The 18,900-nt window shown below is 51.9% G+C and overlaps 2 protein-coding genes across 2 annotated transcripts in view; one reads left to right on the top strand and one right to left on the bottom strand.

The window, feature by feature from the left end:
- Positions 1–4,117: 4,117 nt before the first annotated feature.
- Positions 4,118–5,845, top strand: ENHO (energy homeostasis associated). Its single transcript, XM_069474367.1, has 2 exons — positions 4,118–4,409; positions 5,314–5,845. The coding sequence occupies exon 2, from the start codon at positions 5,471–5,473 to the stop codon at positions 5,699–5,701; it is 231 nt and encodes a 76-aa protein (XP_069330468.1). The 5' UTR covers positions 4,118–4,409; positions 5,314–5,470; the 3' UTR covers positions 5,702–5,845.
- Positions 5,846–6,196: 351 nt separating this feature from the next.
- The window catches only part of DNAI1 (dynein axonemal intermediate chain 1), a 124,257-nt gene continuing 111,553 nt past the window's right edge, over positions 6,197–18,900 (bottom strand). The window contains exons 15-21 of the mRNA XM_069476523.1: positions 14,545–14,634; positions 14,324–14,411; positions 13,559–13,638; positions 11,971–12,119; positions 11,773–11,872; positions 9,452–9,637; positions 6,197–6,466 (exon numbers count right to left, since the gene is read on the bottom strand). Of these exons, the coding sequence (XP_069332624.1) occupies positions 6,368–6,466; positions 9,452–9,637; positions 11,773–11,872; positions 11,971–12,119; positions 13,559–13,638; positions 14,324–14,411; positions 14,545–14,634 (792 nt within the window). The 3' untranslated portion in view covers positions 6,197–6,367. The remainder of the gene's footprint in view (positions 6,467–9,451; positions 9,638–11,772; positions 11,873–11,970; positions 12,120–13,558; positions 13,639–14,323; positions 14,412–14,544; positions 14,635–18,900) is intronic.

The following is an 18,900-nucleotide window of genomic DNA, read 5'->3' as shown; positions in this document are numbered from 1 at the left end:
TCAGAGTGGCAATGGCTGTGGTTTCCCCACCAGGCTGTGTGATATAGTTTGGATGTTGTTCCCAAAAGCTTAGCCTCAGGTCCATTTCCCTGGCCCTCTGAGCTGGGGAAACAATTCTGAGCTAAATAATATCTTTTATCAAATCCCTTTTCAGCTTCAACTATCCAGAGAGGATTCTATTGTATGTGAAAAAGAACCCTGACTGATAAAATTACTACATTTAATAATCTCAGATTCTATCAATTATAAGAGAAAAGTTATTTTATGAACTACTAAGAAAAAAGAGGCTAAAAACCTCTTATATGCCATTAATTGTAAGACATATTCTGATTTCATAGTTGTTTAAACTGGAAAAAAATGCACCTTAGAATCAATGAAATATGTTATTAGCAAGTAGAATTCCCCCAAATGAAACGAAATTGATAGGCAGCCAATTATGGTTTTAAAAGAATTACATCATCTGTGGGGGGGAAAAAACCCACACTTAATCCTCATAATTGCAGAGATCTGTGATTGCTCAATCCCAGGATAATCCCTAAGATACCACCAGAAAATGTAGTGCTAATTGGTATAGAGCCTCACAGAGCAATCCTCCACCCCCTCTCAGAACACTGGAGAAGGGGTCTTAGCCTTGTGGGCAAAACCTGAGGCAGCCAGATTGGCTGGCCAAGGAACTCCACAGCCAAAGGAGTGAGTCGACAAACAGATGCCATGAGATTTTTCTAGCCCCATCATTTTCATTATTATTCATGGCCAAAAAAATAAATAGTAGACAATGCTCTGGAGGCACAGTGCTTCCTTTTTACTACATTTTATTACCTATTTCTATCTCTCCATATCAGGACTTTTTGTGGGGGGAGTGGTTTAAAGGTATTAAAGTTCAAAGGCAGTTAAAAAGTCATGAGATTATTATAATGGAAACCACATTTACACCTTGTGGAGACTTAACTAGAGCATGAAGGGACATTACCCAGAGAACCTATATTTGAAGAACAATGGTCCTACGATATATCCTCCAGAAGCAGTAGCTGGATGTGTCACTGAGTTATTCTCCATTGGAGAGGAGGTGAATCTATTGGCATATGTATAGTGGGATGGTTGGATTATGTAGGTGAGGGTATTTCTGGAATCATATATATAGGAAATGATGCGTATGTGTTGGACAAACACAGGGTGGACTGTAGTGAACACCTGCCATTTTGCTTATTCACGATCCTTCTTCTCATAGATCTACCACTTCCACCTCCCCACTGCCATAGGGTTATCACATGGGCCATGTTAATCAATTTGATCCTCATTGGTTGACCACCACTGATTGGTCCAAAGGTAAGCATATAACTAAGTTGAGCCAATCAAAGTATTTCCTGAGGAATTTGCAAACAGCAACAACAACAAAAAAGAAGAAGCCAATCTCTCTTTGCATGCCTAGACAATAAGATTTTAAACTTTGGAATTGTCTGAAGTCATATTTTTTGCCATGTGGACCAGAAATGCATTGAACGTCAGCCTGGGGGTGGGGATGACAGAGGATCTGGGTAGGGGATGGGGGAGGGAAATGAAGAAGACAGGCAGAAAATGAGAGATGGAAAGAGAACCCTGATGGCTTTTGATCTCTTAGTTTCAGTTGTTCCTGAGGTCTCCCTGTCTTTAGGTTTCAGTATCTAATTATAAATGTACCTTTTTGCTTAAACTAGTTCTTACTCTCCCTGGGTGTGCTCATCCACTTTTCTGGTTTAACTCCCACTCTTCTGATAACTCACAAAATGTTATCTTTAACCTGGACCTCTCTCCTGAACCTCAGACCTATTTATCCAACTGCCTCTTGGACATCTCCACTTGGGTGTCCTACTGACACCTCAGATTCAACTCATCATCCCCGCTACCCCAGTCCCTTGCTGAACTACCCTCCTTCTCATGTGCTCTCCATCTCAGTAAATGGCACCACAGCATCCCTAGCCACTAACCTGAGTTATCCGAAACTTTTCCTTCCCACTTACTTCCCCTATCCTCTAGGTCTCAAGTCCTGCCAATTGTAGCTCCCAAATATCCTCAAAGCTCTCCTGTTCTCTCCACTCCCATTTCCCTCCATTTCAGTCCCTTATCATTACTCCTTGCCTTCACTCTCAAATGCCTTCAATCCCCCATTCCACCCAGTAGGCCACATCATTCTTTTAATTTCCAGCTATGATCACATTACTCTTCTGCTCAAAATTCTCCAGTGGCTCCATACCGTTTTCAGGATAAAATCTGAACTCCTGCAGCTGGGTCACAAAATCACTCACATTGCACTCAGATGTGCAATGATATAAGTCTCCTGTTTCCTATAACAGGTCTGATCTTTCTCACAGTGCCCTCACCCTGCTGGGTAACAGGGTGGGGGGGAACTAAAATTAATCCACTCTGGTAAACTCCGTAGGAGCCAATAATTTATTTTAGACAGTCTCTAAGTAATTCAGTAGCTTTGGATGACTCAGTCTCTCAGATTATTTTATCCTTCCCTTTCTTCTTTTCAAGATAGCATCTGGATTTATAGGGGTGTTATGTGAATTTCATGGCACTGAGGGAAGGGGCCCCTTAGTCACATGGTCCTTGGGGTGTGTCAGTTGGCATTTGCTGAGATGAGGTTGGTGTGGTATAAATGAATTAGTGAATAATAACCCTGAGAAGTAGCTATTACTATAACCATTTTACAGATGAGGAAGCTAAAGCTAAGAGAGGTTAAGTAACTTGCCTAAGGTCACAAAGTTAATAAGTGGCAGAACCAGGAATCAACATCACCCTTATTCCAGTAGGCACTTGGCTATATGAGTCTAGAATTCCGGAGAGAAGTTAAGACTAGATTTGGGAGCACTGAGAGTCTTTGCCATAAAGCTTCAGGGATGTGACCATCCATGGAGAATATGTAGAGTGGGATGAGAAGGGGACCCAGATCCGAATATGTAAGATTCATAGGCTGGGTACAGTGGCTCATGCCTGTAATCCTAGCACTTTGGGAGGCTGAGGCAGGAGGCTTGAGGCCAGGAGCTCGAGACCAGTCTGAGCAAGAGTGAAACCTAGTCTCTACAAAAAATAGAAAAATTAGCCAGGTACGGTGGCATGTGCTTGCAATCCTAGCTACTCAGGAGGCTGAGGCAGGAGGATCACTTAAGCCCAGGAGTTTGAGGATGCAGTCAGCTATGATGAGGACACCGCACTCCAGCCTGGGCAACAGAATGAGATCCTGTCTCAAAAAAAAAAAAAAGAATCATTGGCATGTGAGGGTGTGACGGTCAGGGAGAGAGGAAGGCCTACTTGTCTGTGACTGTCTAAGCTATCTTCCTCTTAGGAGAGCTAGGATGGAGAGAATCTGGACCTATTCCAGCCAGGGCTGAGCCATCCCTCAGGGCACCCCACTCCTCTCTGTCCCAGGCTCCCCAACAGCACAGCAAAGCATAAGGCTGCGACCAACACACTGTGTGGGAACATAGTAAATATGTCCAAGAACTTGTGTTGCCAGAGATTTTCACCCCTCCTAGGGCCAGGGAATGTGGGGCCAAGTACAAACCCTCTAAAGTGGGGATGCACAGAACACACCCAGGTGGGAGTGGGATGTGTGGGACTATGGGGGCTTCCTGGATGAGGAGGTTCAGTCTGCATCAGGTATGGGCCTTCCTCCAGATGGCAGGGTCAGAGACCACTCCTGCATATGAAGGGGTTCTCCTCAGATGTGGAAATGTGGCCCTTCTCAGATACTGGGTGTGCAGCCCTTCCACGTGTGCAATGTCCAAAAAAAAAAAAAACCCTGCAAGAGGGTGGGCCTCGCTCCCACCCCACCCCCTCGCCCGGAAAGGATCAACGGACAGCTGCCCCTTCAGCTCCCCTCCGACACCCCGCCTCCTACACAAGGAGTGGACCGACAGTCCCCACCCCAGCCCATGACCAATGGCGCGGGAACCTGGCGCAGCCAGCCAATAGAATGGCGGCAGCGGTGCGGGGATGGCTCCGCCCCCGGCAGGCCGCAGGCCGCTGGCCTCAGAGGAGGCGGGGCTCTTCGCTGTTTTTGCTGCCTGCCGAGCCCGGCCGAGCCCAGCCGACCGCAGCCGAGCCCAGCCGAACTCCGCGCAGCTCCCGCTACTGCCGCCGCCCGAGCGCCGCCGAGCGAGCGAGCGGCCGCGGCCGCGGAGGAGGTGCCGCCCCAGGGGGAGGAGGTGCCCGCTCGCCGCAGACCGCCCGCGGCAGAGGCCGCCCCGGTCGCGCCGCGGCGGGAGCGGCCGGCGGAGGCTGCGCGGCCGAGGGGGAGGGCCGGGGGAGTGGACGTCGCCCCTGCCGGGCTCCCGCCGCCCCCTGTCCGCAGGTTCCGGAGCCTCAGTCGGCGCCGAGCATCCCGCTGCCCCGGCTCCTCCCGCGGGCGCGCACCGGACTCAACTCAGGTAAGGGGGGCCTCCCCCTACGGGCTCGGGGCCGAGAACCGGAGACCCAGAGACACACAGCCGGGGAGAAAGAGAGACAGACACAAAGACAGACACACAAGAGACGCACAGAACCACCGAGTCAAACCCCACGGAGAAGGAGAGAGACACGTCCATGGGGACAGAGGAACACACAGCCTGAGAGAGAGAGAGAGAGTGAGAGAGAGATACAGAGGTACACAAACTGAGAGAGAAACGAGACATCCAGGAGACACACTCAGACACACAGAGATGGGGACACACAGAGAGACAAACGTAGAGGTGGGCATGCAGAGGCATAGACACACATCCAGCAAGGGAACAGAGAGACAGTGTAAAACAGCCAGACACACAGACACACCTGGCCCAGAGAGACAGTCCCACAGACAGGCACACCTAGGTACACAGAACCAACACATGCCTGCCAGGGATTCCACAAAGTTCCCTCTGTGTGAGCTGGCACCTCTGGAGGTCTCCTGGGCAGGCTGGCTGGAGTCCTGAGAGAGAGGAGGCGCCCAGGCCACACCACGCTGGTTACAATCCCCATCCTCCTGGGCCTCGGTCTACCTCAGCCCACCACCAACAGAGGGCTTTGGAGCACTGCAACCGTGGTGGGCTGGGCCAGGCCATGCCCCCTGGTTCTAAGGAGAATGAGATAAAGGCTGCCTGCTCTAGCTTCCCCACTCTGGCTATGCCCCTCATTCAGGTGCCCAGAGGCCTGAGGATGGGGGTTTGGCTTTGTGGTGTATTTGAGCCTGTTGGACCCAAGGTCCTCTGCCAGGAGGCCAAAGATGTAGGAGAGGGGCTCTCTTCCCTACCCTTCTGCTCCTAGGCCTCACCTCCCCCCCTCCTCACCACCGTCTCCTTCACTCTGTACCCCCAACAGGCTCAGGACTGCAGGTAGACATCTCCACTGCCCAGGAATCATTGAGCTTGCGGAAAGGACAGCCTCCTTGGAAGGCCATACTGGAGTCCCACCTCGGCATGGGCCTTGCCATTGAGGCAGCCCCGCTGTCTGTGCTGCTCTGAGGGTGCTGCCCGTCATGGGGGCAGCCATCTCCCAGGGGGCCCTCATTGCCATCGTCTGCAACGGCCTTGTAGGCTTCTTGCTGCTGCTGCTCTGGGTCATTCTCTGCTGGGCCTGCCACTCTCGCTCTGCTGACATCGACTCTCTCTCCGAATCCAGTCCCAACTCCAGCCCTGGCCCCTGTCCTGAGAAGGCGCCACCGCCCCAGAAGCCTAGCCATGAAGGTAGCTACCTGCTGCAGCCCTGAAGGCCCCTGGCCTAGCCTGGAGCCTGGGACCTAAGTCCGCCACACCCAGAGCCTGGAATCAGGATTCCAGAGTTCAGCCAGCCTGGGATCCAGAACTCAGAGTCCAGCCTGCTTGGAGCTGAACCCAGCAGCCCAGAGTCTAGCCAGCCTGGCTCCAAGAGGGGCTCAGTGGCCCTAGGGAGATGGGCCTAGGGTGGGGGTTCATGAGTTGGTGCTAGGGCCAGGGCCATCTGGACTCTGCTCCATCCCAAGGGCCAGGGGCTGGGTCCACCCTTTCCCTAGGCTGAGCGCCTCTAGGCCCTCTAGGTTGGGGAAGCAAACTGGAACCCATGGCAATAATGGGAGGGTGTCTAGGCTGGGCCCCTCCCCTGGTCCTCCCACTGTTTGCTGGATAATAAATGGAACTATGGCTCTACCCTGAGATTCTCTTCTTTTCCTGAGGGCCCTGCAGTAGCTAAATTAAAGGTATGGGGTGGGCTTCCAGACACAGGTTTATTTCTTCAAAAAGCGGGTAATGGTGGTTGAGGGCCAAGTCCTGGGGGTAAGGTGCTGGGACTTGATCAGGGATGAGGTCACACACTAGGTGCTAAGGCTGTGACTGGGTACCAGGGTCAGGCACTGTAAGTACTGGGTTCAAGAAATGAGACAGGCACTGAGGCCAGGCTCTCAGGTCTTGGTTTTCACTTCCCTCACCAGGTTCAGCAGTTTGTCCAATTTTGCAATCTCCACAGCTGGACCCTTCTGCACTTCCTGCCCCTTCTTTTCCTGGGGAGAGGGGAAGTATATATGAGGGAAGAATGGTGAAGAATGGGCCACCTCTCTCTGGGTCCCAGCACTACCTGCTCTGTCTAGCCTGCCCCAACTGTGCCCTGCCCCCCCCACCTCCCCCCACCCTAACATGACCCTTCCCCAACTCAGGCTAGGTGACATAGGGGCCCATCTGAGGGCTCGTGAGAAGGCGTCAGCTCTGGCTCTGAACCTCAGATGGACATCGGATCTCGATGCTGGCAGGAGTGGGAGAAGGCATCCATCCCCTGACCCTCAGAGGAACTAGCCTTTCAGGCCAGGGAGAGCTGTAGCTCTGGGGAGGGGGAATTCCTGACTGTTGGGACCACCCTTCCCATAGTTAGGTCCCTGGCCAAGTCCTATCAAGGGAGATGGGGAGGGACAGGGGTGTAGACAAAGCCACAGGTGCCCTCACCTACTACTCTGACCTAATCCCTTCAGGTCAGATTGGGAGTGGGGTGCCATTTGGGGCCAGGCCTGCTGTGTCAGACATACCCAGGAGTGTGTGTCAGGAGACCCATGAGGATAGAGGGGATATCCCATGTGACTCCAGATGTCATTGGCTGGGACTATCCCTCAGAAGAGCAGATCCTGAGTTTATGACCCCTCCGTCCACTACAAAGCTCTCTAATGTTTCTGCTGGTAAGTTGGCCCCAAGAAAAAGGGAGTTGGGACACTGGGGTATGTGTCCACAGACCCCAAGAACTCCTTGGTGGACCAGCACCAGTCCCATCCTCCCTACTGTCCAGTGGAGTGTGGGCTATGCTGGGCCAGGCTGGGCAGCTGCCATTTCCTGCCTGCCCTTTGGTCCTGGGCCCCTACCCTTTCAGCCACCTGTGCCCGCTGCTCACTGGCACCTGCCCCAGCCCTGCCTGCTGAAGGCCCAGCCTGGGTCTGGCCTGGGTTGTAAATTGTGGGGAAAGTGCAGGACCAGTAGGCCCCTCCCTGGCTCCATCACAGCTGCTGACACCATGCAGAGCTCAGATTTCCTCCTAATGTGACCCCTGCACCTGCTCCCAAGTCTGTCTCCCCGATCCCCTCGCAGCCCAGTGCCTTTGCCATTGCGCAGTTCAACTCTACACTCTCAAGACAGGACAAAGAGCTCCTTTTCTCTCTCTTTTCACTGCCCCTCCTGAATTAAGCTTGGGTTCTCTTCTTGGCCTCACTTCATCCCCTAGGAGTTAGGAGTTATGGCTTTTAGTTCCAGATCTGTCATTAACTCCCTGTATGACTTTGGGCAAGTCCCTTGCCTTTCTGAGCTTGTTTCCCATCTCTGCAGTAGTTAGCCTATGACAAGCTGGGTTCTGACACCAATCATGGGAGGCTCCTGGGCAGGGAAGTCCAGGCCTCTGTGGATAAGCCCTTTTCGGGAAGAGCATGGAGTCTGCAGCTCACAGAGGAAGGGCAGTACGGATGCCTAGAAGATTTCCTTTTGTACGAATCACTTGGCTGCTATTAGGGTCAAGTGGCAATTTCACAGGAACTTCTAATTCACTCAAGTACCAGCCCCCAGCTGTCCCCTGCTCAGATCCTAAGAGCCACAGGTACCCATGTCCTGAGGTCCTTAGAGATGTAGGCCTCTAGATACAGAGAGCCCAGCTCTCCCAGCCATAACTGACCCTTGCCCTGAGAGGAGTTGGAACTTGCAGAGATCCTTGCCTCCCTGGGTCAGAGTGGGCAGGGCAGGCTCCCACCCATATCCACCGTACTCATGGTGTCATGGTTGTACCCCTCCCTAAGGAGTGACCATCATCCCTCCTAGAGGGTTGTCTAGCTCTGCCAGCTTAAGGCTGGGTCTCTCTCCTCAATAAATTAAGAACAGATTTTATCTGTTCCACAAATTGTGCTGCCTCCTTCCCCCTCCTTGAGGCCAACTAGCTCTGCTCAGCAAAGAGATTCAGACCACGCCTAACACCACCCCCCGAACAAGCCCACCACAACCTCTGGGCCACAGCTGCAGGCGCTTAGCAGCCTTCAGAGTATTTATAGCCAAGTCCACCCCTTCCCCCAGCTGTCTACAATTATAGGCCTGGTCACACTCCCAGCCCTTGCCTCCCTAGCCATGGTGGGGAGTAGACCAAGACCTACCAGAGGGATGGTGCAGTGGTAGGGGCATGGGAGGAAGAATTGGGTAGTTGAAAGAGACAGGTCCCTGCCCTTGCCTCAAACTACAGTAAATGTCTCAAATTGCAACCGGGAGATACAGTTCATCATCGGGGCAAGTTGGCCCAGCCCTGATCCTGGCCCAGAACCTGGCAGAAAGCAAAGAGCCATTTCCACTCTTAGCACACAAATGGGCAGGACTGAGCTCTGGGTTCTACGGCCTGGGCTGTGAAGTCTGAGTTCTTAAGTCTAAATCTGGACTCAGGTCTAGACTTTGAGGTCTGGGGTCTGGGCTCCATGGCCTATGTTTGGGGCCCTTGGGCACTGGGGATGTTCTCCTGATCATTAGAGACCCCAGAAACAAAAACTGGAGCTGAGAAGGAGGACTGCATAGCTGCTAACCTAGTTGCTCTCTTCACGGCTCATTTCCTTCCTCCCAGTGTGGACCTACAGCTCCCAGCTCAGGGACTGTTAGAGCTGAAGCCCTGTGTAAGCCCAGCCAATGAAGCAGTAGCTAAGCCCCAAGCCTCCTGCCTGGGTGACCTGTCGTACCCACAGCATCCTCCACTCCGAATAAGCCAAGGACGCCCTCACATGCGCTTCCCCAGGCTTCAGACTCACCTGCTCCCTGGATATCTCCACCTGGGGCTCCCCTAAGTAACTCAAAGGCAGCACGTCAAACTGCTCTGTTTCCTCACAAACCTGTTTCTCCTGTGCTCCTCAGTCAGGCAGTGACACCATCCTTATTCTGGGTCTCCCGAGCCAGAAACCTGGGGGTCACCTCTGGCTGCTCCCCTTTCTTTCATCCCTACCCTCCTGGAGACTGTCTCTTGCAGCAGCCCAAACTCCCAAAGCCCCTACCTTTGGCATCTTGCGCAAGTTGGGTGAGAGTTTGAGGCAGGTGACGTGCCCATGATCATCGCCCACAATGATGATGGGGTGGATGGGATTGAACTGCACGTGGGTGATCTTGTTCTTCTTTTTGGCCACCACAGGCTGGTTGCAGATGGCCTCATACTTGTTGATGGCCAAGTCAAACACGTGAGCCTATGGAGAAGTCAGTGTCAGCACATTCAGGGGTAATGATGCCTCTGTCCCCTACCTCAGAGGAACCAGCCCCTAGACTTTCTGGGGAAACTCTGCAGAAGGCTAATGGCTAGCATACTGGAGCTGGAGGCAGCAGGAGAGGAAATTTGGTGTCTGTTTATGTTTTTTCTTCAGTTGAAAGAGTGAGAATACAAAGATTTAGGAGAAATTTTAAGTCTATGCATAATCAACAATAATAGCAGCTACCACTTATTGAGCACTTACTATGTACTAGACTTTGGGCAAGCATGTTACATGGTTGCATTATCTAATTGTGCTTTTCACAGTCACTCTATATAAAGTGGTTCTGTTATTATCCCCATTTTATAACTGAGCAGCTAGAGGCTAACTTGCTAGTAAGTGGCAGAGCCAAGGTTTACACCAGTTAATATATGTAAAGTGCCCAGACAGTGCTTGACACATACGTGCTCCATAAATGTTAGATGTTATCGTTACCACACCTAAGTCCAAACCACTATCAACTCTTGCCTGGACAACTGTGCAGCCTTCTAACTGGCCTCCCTGCTTCCACTGTTGCCCTTCTAAAGTTCATCCTCTATGCACAACCAGATTTATCTTCCAAAAATTAAAAACCCTCCCATAGTCTCCCTTGGCACTATAAGTAAAACCCAGATTCCTCACTTTAGCTCACCTCCACACTCTCGTCTCACGCCCTCTTCCCTTGCCTGCTCCATGCCAGCCACGCTTGCTTCCCTGTTCCTTAAACTCCCAAGCTCATCCCCACCTCAGGGCATTTGCACCAGCTGTTCCCTCACTGTGGACTGCTCCCCCACCCCTCTCCACATAGCTGCCTCCTTCTTGCCATTCCACTCTCATCAAAGAGGCCTTTCCTGACCACTCTAAGAGACCACCCAGTACTTTTCTTTTCTCTCTCTCTTTTTAATATAACAGCTTTATTAAGATATAGTTCACTTACTATAAAATTCACTCATTTAAAGTATATAATTCTTGGTTTTACTATATTTACAGTTATGCAGCCATCACCACAACCAATTTTAGAACATTTTCATCACCCTAGGCCACACAAATCTACTCTGTCTGTCTATAAATTTGTCTAGTTTGGACATATATAAATGGAACCATACAATGTGTGGTCTTTTGTGACCAACTTCTTACAGTAAGCATGTTTTCAAGGTTAATCCATGTGGTAGCATAAATCGGTACTTCCTTCCTTGTCATTGCTGGCTAATAATCATCTTGGATATACTACATTTTGTTTCTTCATTCATCAGTTGATGGAAACTGGGTTGTTTTCCACTCTTTGGCTATTATAAATAATGCTGCTATGAATATTTATGCTCACACATCACACTCTTTTAATTCTCTGTCTAGCACTTAACACTGGGAATTTTGTTGTTGTTGTTTTTTGTCTCTTTCCCTTCACTAGAATGTAAGCTCCCTGAGAGCAGGTATCTGAATCACCATGGTCTATCCTGGAGCTGGGCACCATAGTTGGCCCTTAGTAAACATCTGTTCAGTGAATAGATGACTGACTAACTTTAGGGTGATGCCTTAATCACTACATTCTTTCCTTGAGGCAGCAGGTGCTTCTCAGTTTATATCAAAGTTCATAAGGAAAATGGGTTTGCATCCAAGAATATGCTTATAATGTTTGTTTCTGAGCTTTCACCAGTTCTGTGTTGAATAAATCCCTCCCATCTCACCCCACTAAACTCCCTTCTTGGAATCACTGCACACTTCCAGAGATGGGGACCTTGCTATCTTATAGACACTATTTCAGTCTGGCTTATAAGTTTTTCCTTAGATGAGCTGGCCTCAGCCACCCCCTGGCTCCCTCCCCATTGAGCAGAGAAGATATAATAATTGCTCTATGGCCTCTCATTTCCCTAGAGTGCTTTCTCCTCCAAGATGAACAGCCTCATTCCCTCCTTGAGGCCTCACGGAATGAATGATTCCACTTTTGACTGGGCCCTGTGTGGCCTGGCCCTTGAGAACACACAGTCTTATGTCCCACCTTCCCCTACCTGACCTGGGCATGGGGAAGGAGAGAGACCCTGAGATACTTCACCTGATGTCCAGTAGGGGCTCAGCGAGGTCAGGAAGGGGGAACTCACCTTCCCATCTGTGGTAACTGCTGCAAACACAGTAGAAGAGTATGGTGCCCAGGCCACATCGCCCACAGCTGAGTTCAGGTCATAGATGAACATGGGGGTCCTGCAGTGATGGAGGGGTGGAAAGCCCATGACACAGAGGGCTCATAGTGCCAGAGCCCAGGGTAGGTCCCAGGGCAGGGCCCGGGGCAGGCCCCTCACTTGATGGTGTGGTCCCAGATCTTCACTGTCCAGTCAGAGCTGCAGGACATGAAGACCTTGGTGTGGAATGGGTTCCAGGACACAGCATCCACTGCCATGTTGTGGGCATCATAGGTGTCGAGGAATTGGCTGGAATAGGATTTAGAGCACTGGGGCAGGGGTAGGAATAGAGAGACAGATCAGGGTCAGGAATGAGAGAAAGGGCAGCAGCCACCACTCCTCTGTGGCCTGGAGGGTCAGAACCTGAGGCTCCACTTCTGCCCCTACCCCACATCACTGTCACAGCTGTGCTGGGGCCAAGCTGCTTACTGCTCTTCCTACCCTCAACACACCCAGAGAAAAAGGAAAGGCTTGAGGGGCTGAGGGTTCAGGATGCACAGGGAGCCTTTGTGGAGGGAGAGGGAAAGTGCTGTAGTCTGCCAATTGGCTGACCCCAGAGGATTCCAGGCCAGGCAGAAAAGGCCACCTCTCCCTGAGATAGGGCAGAACAGGTCAGGCTCAGGCCCTGGGTGAGGTGTGGCCTGGCCATCTATCCCAGCCAGGGCCTGTGGACAGACAGAGCCCTGGATCCACCTGCAGCCTAGACATCATCCTTGAACACTGATAAACATCCCTCCTTTTCCAGGTAAGAGCAGGTGCAGAGGCAGGAGCAGACTCAGGTCTCCAGATTTCCCATTCAGTTTCTTGCCCTGACCAGCATGTCCGACTCTCTCCCTCCCTCTAGGACAGGGGTCCCCACCCCCAACCTATGGTGAGTTGTATAATTATTTCATTATATATTACAATGTAATAAGAATAGAAACAACGTGCACAATAAATGTAATGCGCTTGAATCATCCCAAAACCATCCCCCCTTCCCCGGTCCATGGAAAAATTGTCTTCCAAGAAAATGGTCTCTGGTGCCAAAAAGGTTGGGGACCGCTGCTCTACAAGACTGTGTGACTGACGAGTCTCTCCTCTCCTGCCTCTCTAGGGCTGCCAATGGGTGGAGAGGGGGTGGGGACCTCTTTTGCATTCAGACCAGCTCTGGCTGGGCCTCTGGGGCTCCTGAGAGGCTGCCTGTAATTAACATTCTGAGTCTCTGAGCCTAAGAAAAGCTTGCAGCAGAGCTATTTCTGGATGGATGGAGGTTCAGAAGGATGTTCACCTACTAACATGAGACCTTACAAAACTGGCCACGAGGTTCTGTCCTGCCGGCTGGGATGCACCCGGTATTCAGAGATAAATATGGCCTTCAAAGCTCAGCTCAAGTTCAAATCTCCTCTAGAAAGTTTTCCCAGAATGTTCCAACTCCCCCAAGCCCCACTCCCACCTCTATCTCCACTCCCAGGAAGGGGGGAGGGCCCAAAGGGAAAGATGCTCTGCTGGACTAAAGTCACCCTCTTGAGTCTCATCCCCTTTACTGTTTTTAGCCCTTGTCCTGCCACCCAAGCAGGTCAAGAAACACATTCAGTTCCCCCAACAGGCTTTCCAGAACCAATGAATGCTAAGATCTGTTGGAACAGGATCTGTCAGAATTCCAAGCTTCCCAGGTGCTGAGGTCTAAGCTGTCCTCTAAGGAGCTGGCACAGGGGCAGCACTGCCTCACCTTGTAGATTTTTCCCTCCTCTGTGCCCACTAGGAACATGTAGTCGATCTCTTTGTGGAAGTCAAAGGCGGTTCCACAGCCTTGGAAGAAGAGGGAGCAGCCTTAGCCCAGTTCTGAGAGGGAGGCTGCCAGCACCTCCCCTACTCAGCAGGGGAGTGTGCTCAGCGCAGGCACTCTCAGAGCAGGACTCAGCGCAGGACAGATGGAACCTGGGCCCCTGTAAGGGCTGGGACCAGGCCAGGCAAACAGAAACCAGCCCTCTGGCCTGTTTGTCCCAGGCAGTTAGGACTCTGCAAACAGCCAGGGGTTCTACAGACAGGAATGGGGGCCTGGGTAAACAAGGCAGGGATCGAGTTAAACAAGGTCAAGGTCAGGGTAAACAGGGACAGGGTCTGCAAACAGGGACATGGTCTGTGCAAACAGGGATATAGTCTGCATAAACAGGGTAGGAATTGAGTAAACAGGGACAGGGTCTGGGTAAACAGGGCCTGATCTGCATAAACAGGAGCGGATCTACATAACGGCACCTGATCTGCATAAACAGGAGTAGGGTCTGCAAACAGGGATGGGACCTGCATAAACAGGAAAGATCTGCAGACAGCCAAGGGCTCAGCAGACAGGCCCACGCTTTCCCATTACCTCCTGTCTGGGCGCCAGCACACGTTGAGGAGGGAGTGCGCAGTGCGGGGAAGGACAGGGTCACTGACCCTCACTGGGCCCGAATGACCCGGCCGGGCCTGGAGGTGAGTGGGCTGGGGCTCCTACCCATGGTGTGTAGCTGCAACCCCTCAGAAACTTCCATGGTGCTGCCTTCCACCTTCAGCTTGATGACATCTGTGTGAACCAGCTCGCTCTGCAGTCACAGAAGGACATTGTGGGGAGGGCACATGGGTTGGGCTGGATCAGCAGGGCTTGGGGGTGTCCTTTGCCATTTAGCTCCCCCCTCCCCATTCACCCCTGTGTGACCCTCTCTGGGAAATAAGCACCTTCACGATCGTCCAAGACACAATCCTGCCGTCAGATGACACAGAGAAGAAGTTAAGGTTTTGGTCCATGTCATCCTTCTGCCACTTGACCTGAAACATCCCAAACCATGAGCTCTGGGACCTGGATAGGGTGCTGAGTTAGGGCTGTGAGCTTAGCAGGGGTCCCCTAAGCACCCATCTGAAGCTTAGCAGCAAGTTCTCGAAGCCCATTTCCCAGAATCCCATGATTGGTCCTCCCTCCCTCCTTCTGTCCATCTCTGTCTCTCTCACCCCTCTCTCCTTGATTGTCCTGGGGCCACAGTGCCAGTCAGGACATTGCCCTAATATACTGGCTTGGAAGTGGAGGCACCCAGTCCCTCCCTGGCTTGAGTTCTAGGAACCTCACTGTGGGAAAAAGGCAGTGGCTCTGGGTTCAACCTCCTCACATAAACATAGCTTAGAAAGGATAGGGCCCATCAACCAGTTTCTTCATTTATAAAACAGGAATCAAATGGCATAGGTTTGTTTTGAGGAATACATGAGACAATATATTTGAAGCCCTTAAGTCTGAACATTGCACATATTAAGTGTTCAACAAATGTTAGCTAGTATCCTCATTATTACCATCATCCTAGCAATCTGGGTGCCAAGGTGCCAAGCAGAACCTTTTTCCTGCTTGCTTGGGGTGGGTTTGTGGAGGCACAGCCACTCCCCCCTCCTTTGTCCTCCTCTTCCAAACTTGGCCTTTCTCTAGGAAGTGTCTCCTCTGTTCCCACCTTCACTTCTCTACTAGCTCCTGCTCTCAGAATCTTGCTCCCAAGTCCCGGATTTGAGCTGCAGTCCTCCATCTGCAAACCAGGGTTAATTATCCTGCCCCACCCGTCTTCTCAGGGCTGGAAGCAAACATATGGGAATGTGTTTTGGAGACAGAGCTGTTGTCTTATGAAGATGACACGCTTGAGACTCAAGTTGCTGTTGCCAGATGTGGAGGCCTGGCCAAGCCATGTTCCAAAGAGCTGGGGTGGGGCTGGGTGCCCAAAGCTTTCCATCCTCCAGCTCCCTCCAGACTGCCCATGCTGGGACCACTGTCCTGTCCCCTCCCCTTGTCACAAGCAGAGGCCCAATGAGGGAGGCCAAGAACCCAGAGCCAGTTGCCTGTAACCACAGCTGTCACCATGGTTGTTGGGGGCTGGGGGTGGGAGGAGAAAGGTTGCTCTCCCCAACCACCCCCCAGGCCTGACAGATCAGAGCTGCAGGAGGACAGGCTGAGTCCTCCCTGGGCCTGTCTGGGCAGCTGGCTCTTTTGTGCTTTCACTGGGGGGCTGAGAACACCACAGATCCTGTAAGGCATAAGTCAGAGCCAGCCCTAATGCTGAGACCACTTCCCCTTCTGTGTAAAGGAGGTCCCTTTAAAGCAGGGAGGGGGTGGGGGTGTCAAAGGCCAGGCTATAAGAGGTGGCTAGGGAGCTGCAAAGGGAAGTGTTTAATGAGCAGATGCCAGCACGCATGGAAATTGTATTTCACACCCCACTTAGCAGGCCGATGCCCAATGGGGGGTGGTGTGTATGTATTTGTAAGTGTGTATATAAGTGTGTGCAAGTCACACACGTGCTCCTTGGGTGGAGATGGGAGGGTAGGAATAAAGCAGGAGAGGGAGGGTGGTAAGTGGCGTTAAGAGAATGAATGAATGCCCAAGGACCACGTGGCAGGAAGGAGATGGAGCCTGCTTAACTGATTCCTTCTATTCTGCCTTACCTGGTTAGGGCAGACCTGCTTGACTCCAGTCTCTGCTCATACATCCTTCCTGCTCCCTTCCTCAGAATTGCACAGACACGCATGTGCACGTGCACGCACACTCACACACACACGCACACACACCCCAGAGTGTTGCTTGCTGAGGCTTTGGAGTAGGGCCTTAACAGGGCTGGACTGCCCAGGCAAGCTCCCTGGGGAATTAGCCTGTGCTGTGGGACAGGAGCCCAGTTTTCTTAGAACAGACAGTTCTCTCTCTGGCTCCAAAATCTTCCGTGGCTCCCCACTGCCAACAGAACAAACTCCTGCCTCAGTCTGGCATTTGAGATCCAAAACAACCTCTCTGGTCTCTCCCAAATACCTCTGACACAGTCCCTTTAAGAAGGACCTATTAGACTCTGATGTTTCTGACATCTCACTCACCAGCCTGGCTCTCCTTCAAGCTCCTGGTTCATGCAGCCAACTGCCTGTAAGTCACCTCCCTCTGAGTGTCCCCTGGGCTTCTTGTATTAACTTCTGGCCAAACCTGTTTCTTTTTTGCCATTTCTCACTTCTGTGGATGCCCTACTGGGCACTGCAAACCCAGGCAGCATGGATTCTTTCCTTTCCCCATATCCAATCAATCATTTCCTTCTGTTGATTTGACCGCTCCACCAGCTCTTAACCCTGTCTTCTCTTTTCTGTCTCCACTGCCTAGCTCAGGCTTCGAAACTGCTCATGCTGCAAGCAGAAAATTGCTGATTTCCGAGACACAAATGTGACCGTGTCACTCCTCTGCCCAAAACCCTCTGATGGTTGGATAGCAATTTTCAAACTATGGGCAGGAGGCAGGAGGAGTTATAATAAGGGGACCTTAAGCAAGCAGGGCCCTGGTCCTACCAGAGCAGCTCCACTCTCATCTTTTTAATATATTGGGCTTCTATATTAACAATTCACTTGAAACTACTGACCTACACAGTGTCCAAGCTTCTCAACTCGATAGAGAAGCGCACTCGTGATTGGGTGCCCATCCTTTCCTCAGGTCCTACTCCCCTCCTGTCTCTCGCATGGTGCACCAAATGATGCTTGATGCTCCATGTCATTGCATGTGTGACCCCCTCTGTACCCTTCTTCATCTAACTACCACATTCTCATCCCCCACTATTCAGCTCAGGCATTGCTTCCTCTACAAAGACCTGTCTGGCCCTCCTGCCTCAGACCCCACCAGGACAATGTGGATGGCCCTCAGTGCACACACGCGGCACACTGCCCTGCTCTGGCCAGCCTGTGGCTGTGGTTATCACCCCACTAGGAACTCCAGAGATCAGGCCCTTAAGGATCCTCAGCAACCAGAAGGGCAAACAGGGAGGAGTTCCTGAATGGATGAATGAGTGAATGAATGAATGAATGAGGAACAAGAGGAAAAGAAGGGAACAGGAAGTGAATAAATGAACTAGGCAGGTCCCTCCCAAGTCAAACGCCATGACTCCAGCCAGGAGTCCTGAGCTTTTCATTTTGTAAAGGCACTAGCCCAGGTTTCCTGGCAGGATGGTACAGAAGCAGAAGGCCACTCCTGTCCAGGTGACTTCCCATCTTCCTGAGACCTGCCCAGTGAAAGTGACAAGGTAGCTTCTCTGATTCAGAGAACATAGTAGCACAGGAGTAGGGTGGTTGGCCTGGGCCCCTGCCCCTCTCAGGGATGATCTGCGCTTGGGCCTGGACTATGTGAACTGGGAAAGCTGGGGCAGGGCTGGTCTGGGTTCAATCTGATCAGGTCTTTTCTCCTCTCCCTGGGTATTAAAGAATCTGCAGGTATCCTCTCCATGCCTGGAGACCTCCATGGGCCTAGAGGCGATAAACTGGGAGGTGGACTTTTTGGTGGAGAGAACTGAGGCTGCAAACTCTGATCCCCGCTTTGGTGGAGAGCAGCAGAGGGGCTGCCTCCCTCCCACCTTCTGCCCTAGGCTCTGGGTCAAGAATAAAGCTGAGAAGGCACCATGTCCCTTGTGCCTGGGCAGTCCTCCCTCTGCTCAGGCCTGTCTGGGAGTTGAGATTCAGTGCCTGGGGGAGGTGTCCACATGGCTCAGGGAGCTCAGGGGCAGAGGAGGCAGTGTTGGGTAGCAAAAGATGAGAAGACCGAGTCCCAGTGCTGCCTGATGAGCCCAGAGATTTTGGGCAACTTGAGGCAGAAATTCATCCTTAGATTCTCTCAGATCTGCCCACAGAGGGAGAGTGCACAGCTCAGAAGGAGGAGGACATTTGGAACACAGTGAGAAAGGGCCCACGAAGCCAGAGCCAAGAGACCTTCTGAGAGTGAAACTGTGAAATCTACTCCAGTGGAATAAGATGGGAGACACAGAGTCAGGGAGAAATCCAGCCCCAACATCCAGGTAATGGTTCCAGGCTGCTCTTGGACTTCTACAGAGGCCCCACCCACCACTTGAGACCTGTCACAGAGAGGCTGGGGCCAGACCTCACCTATCAGGCCCTACGGCCCCACCCAGAGGGTAGGCAACCAGCAGCAACCACCCCTGCCTGGGATTTCCCAAAATCTCACCCAGACAGCAGAGGAGAGCCCCTGTGGGGAGCTGAGGAAAACTGTAGACAAGAATCTGGAGTCTTTAACATACAGTTGACAATGCGGAT

This window comes from Eulemur rufifrons, chromosome 7 (genome assembly GCF_041146395.1).
Source record: "Eulemur rufifrons isolate Redbay chromosome 7, OSU_ERuf_1, whole genome shotgun sequence".
NCBI lineage: Eukaryota > Metazoa > Chordata > Mammalia > Primates > Lemuridae > Eulemur > Eulemur rufifrons.
The sequence above is the reverse complement of the archived record's forward strand: the minus strand, read 5'-3'. Positions and strand labels throughout refer to the sequence as shown.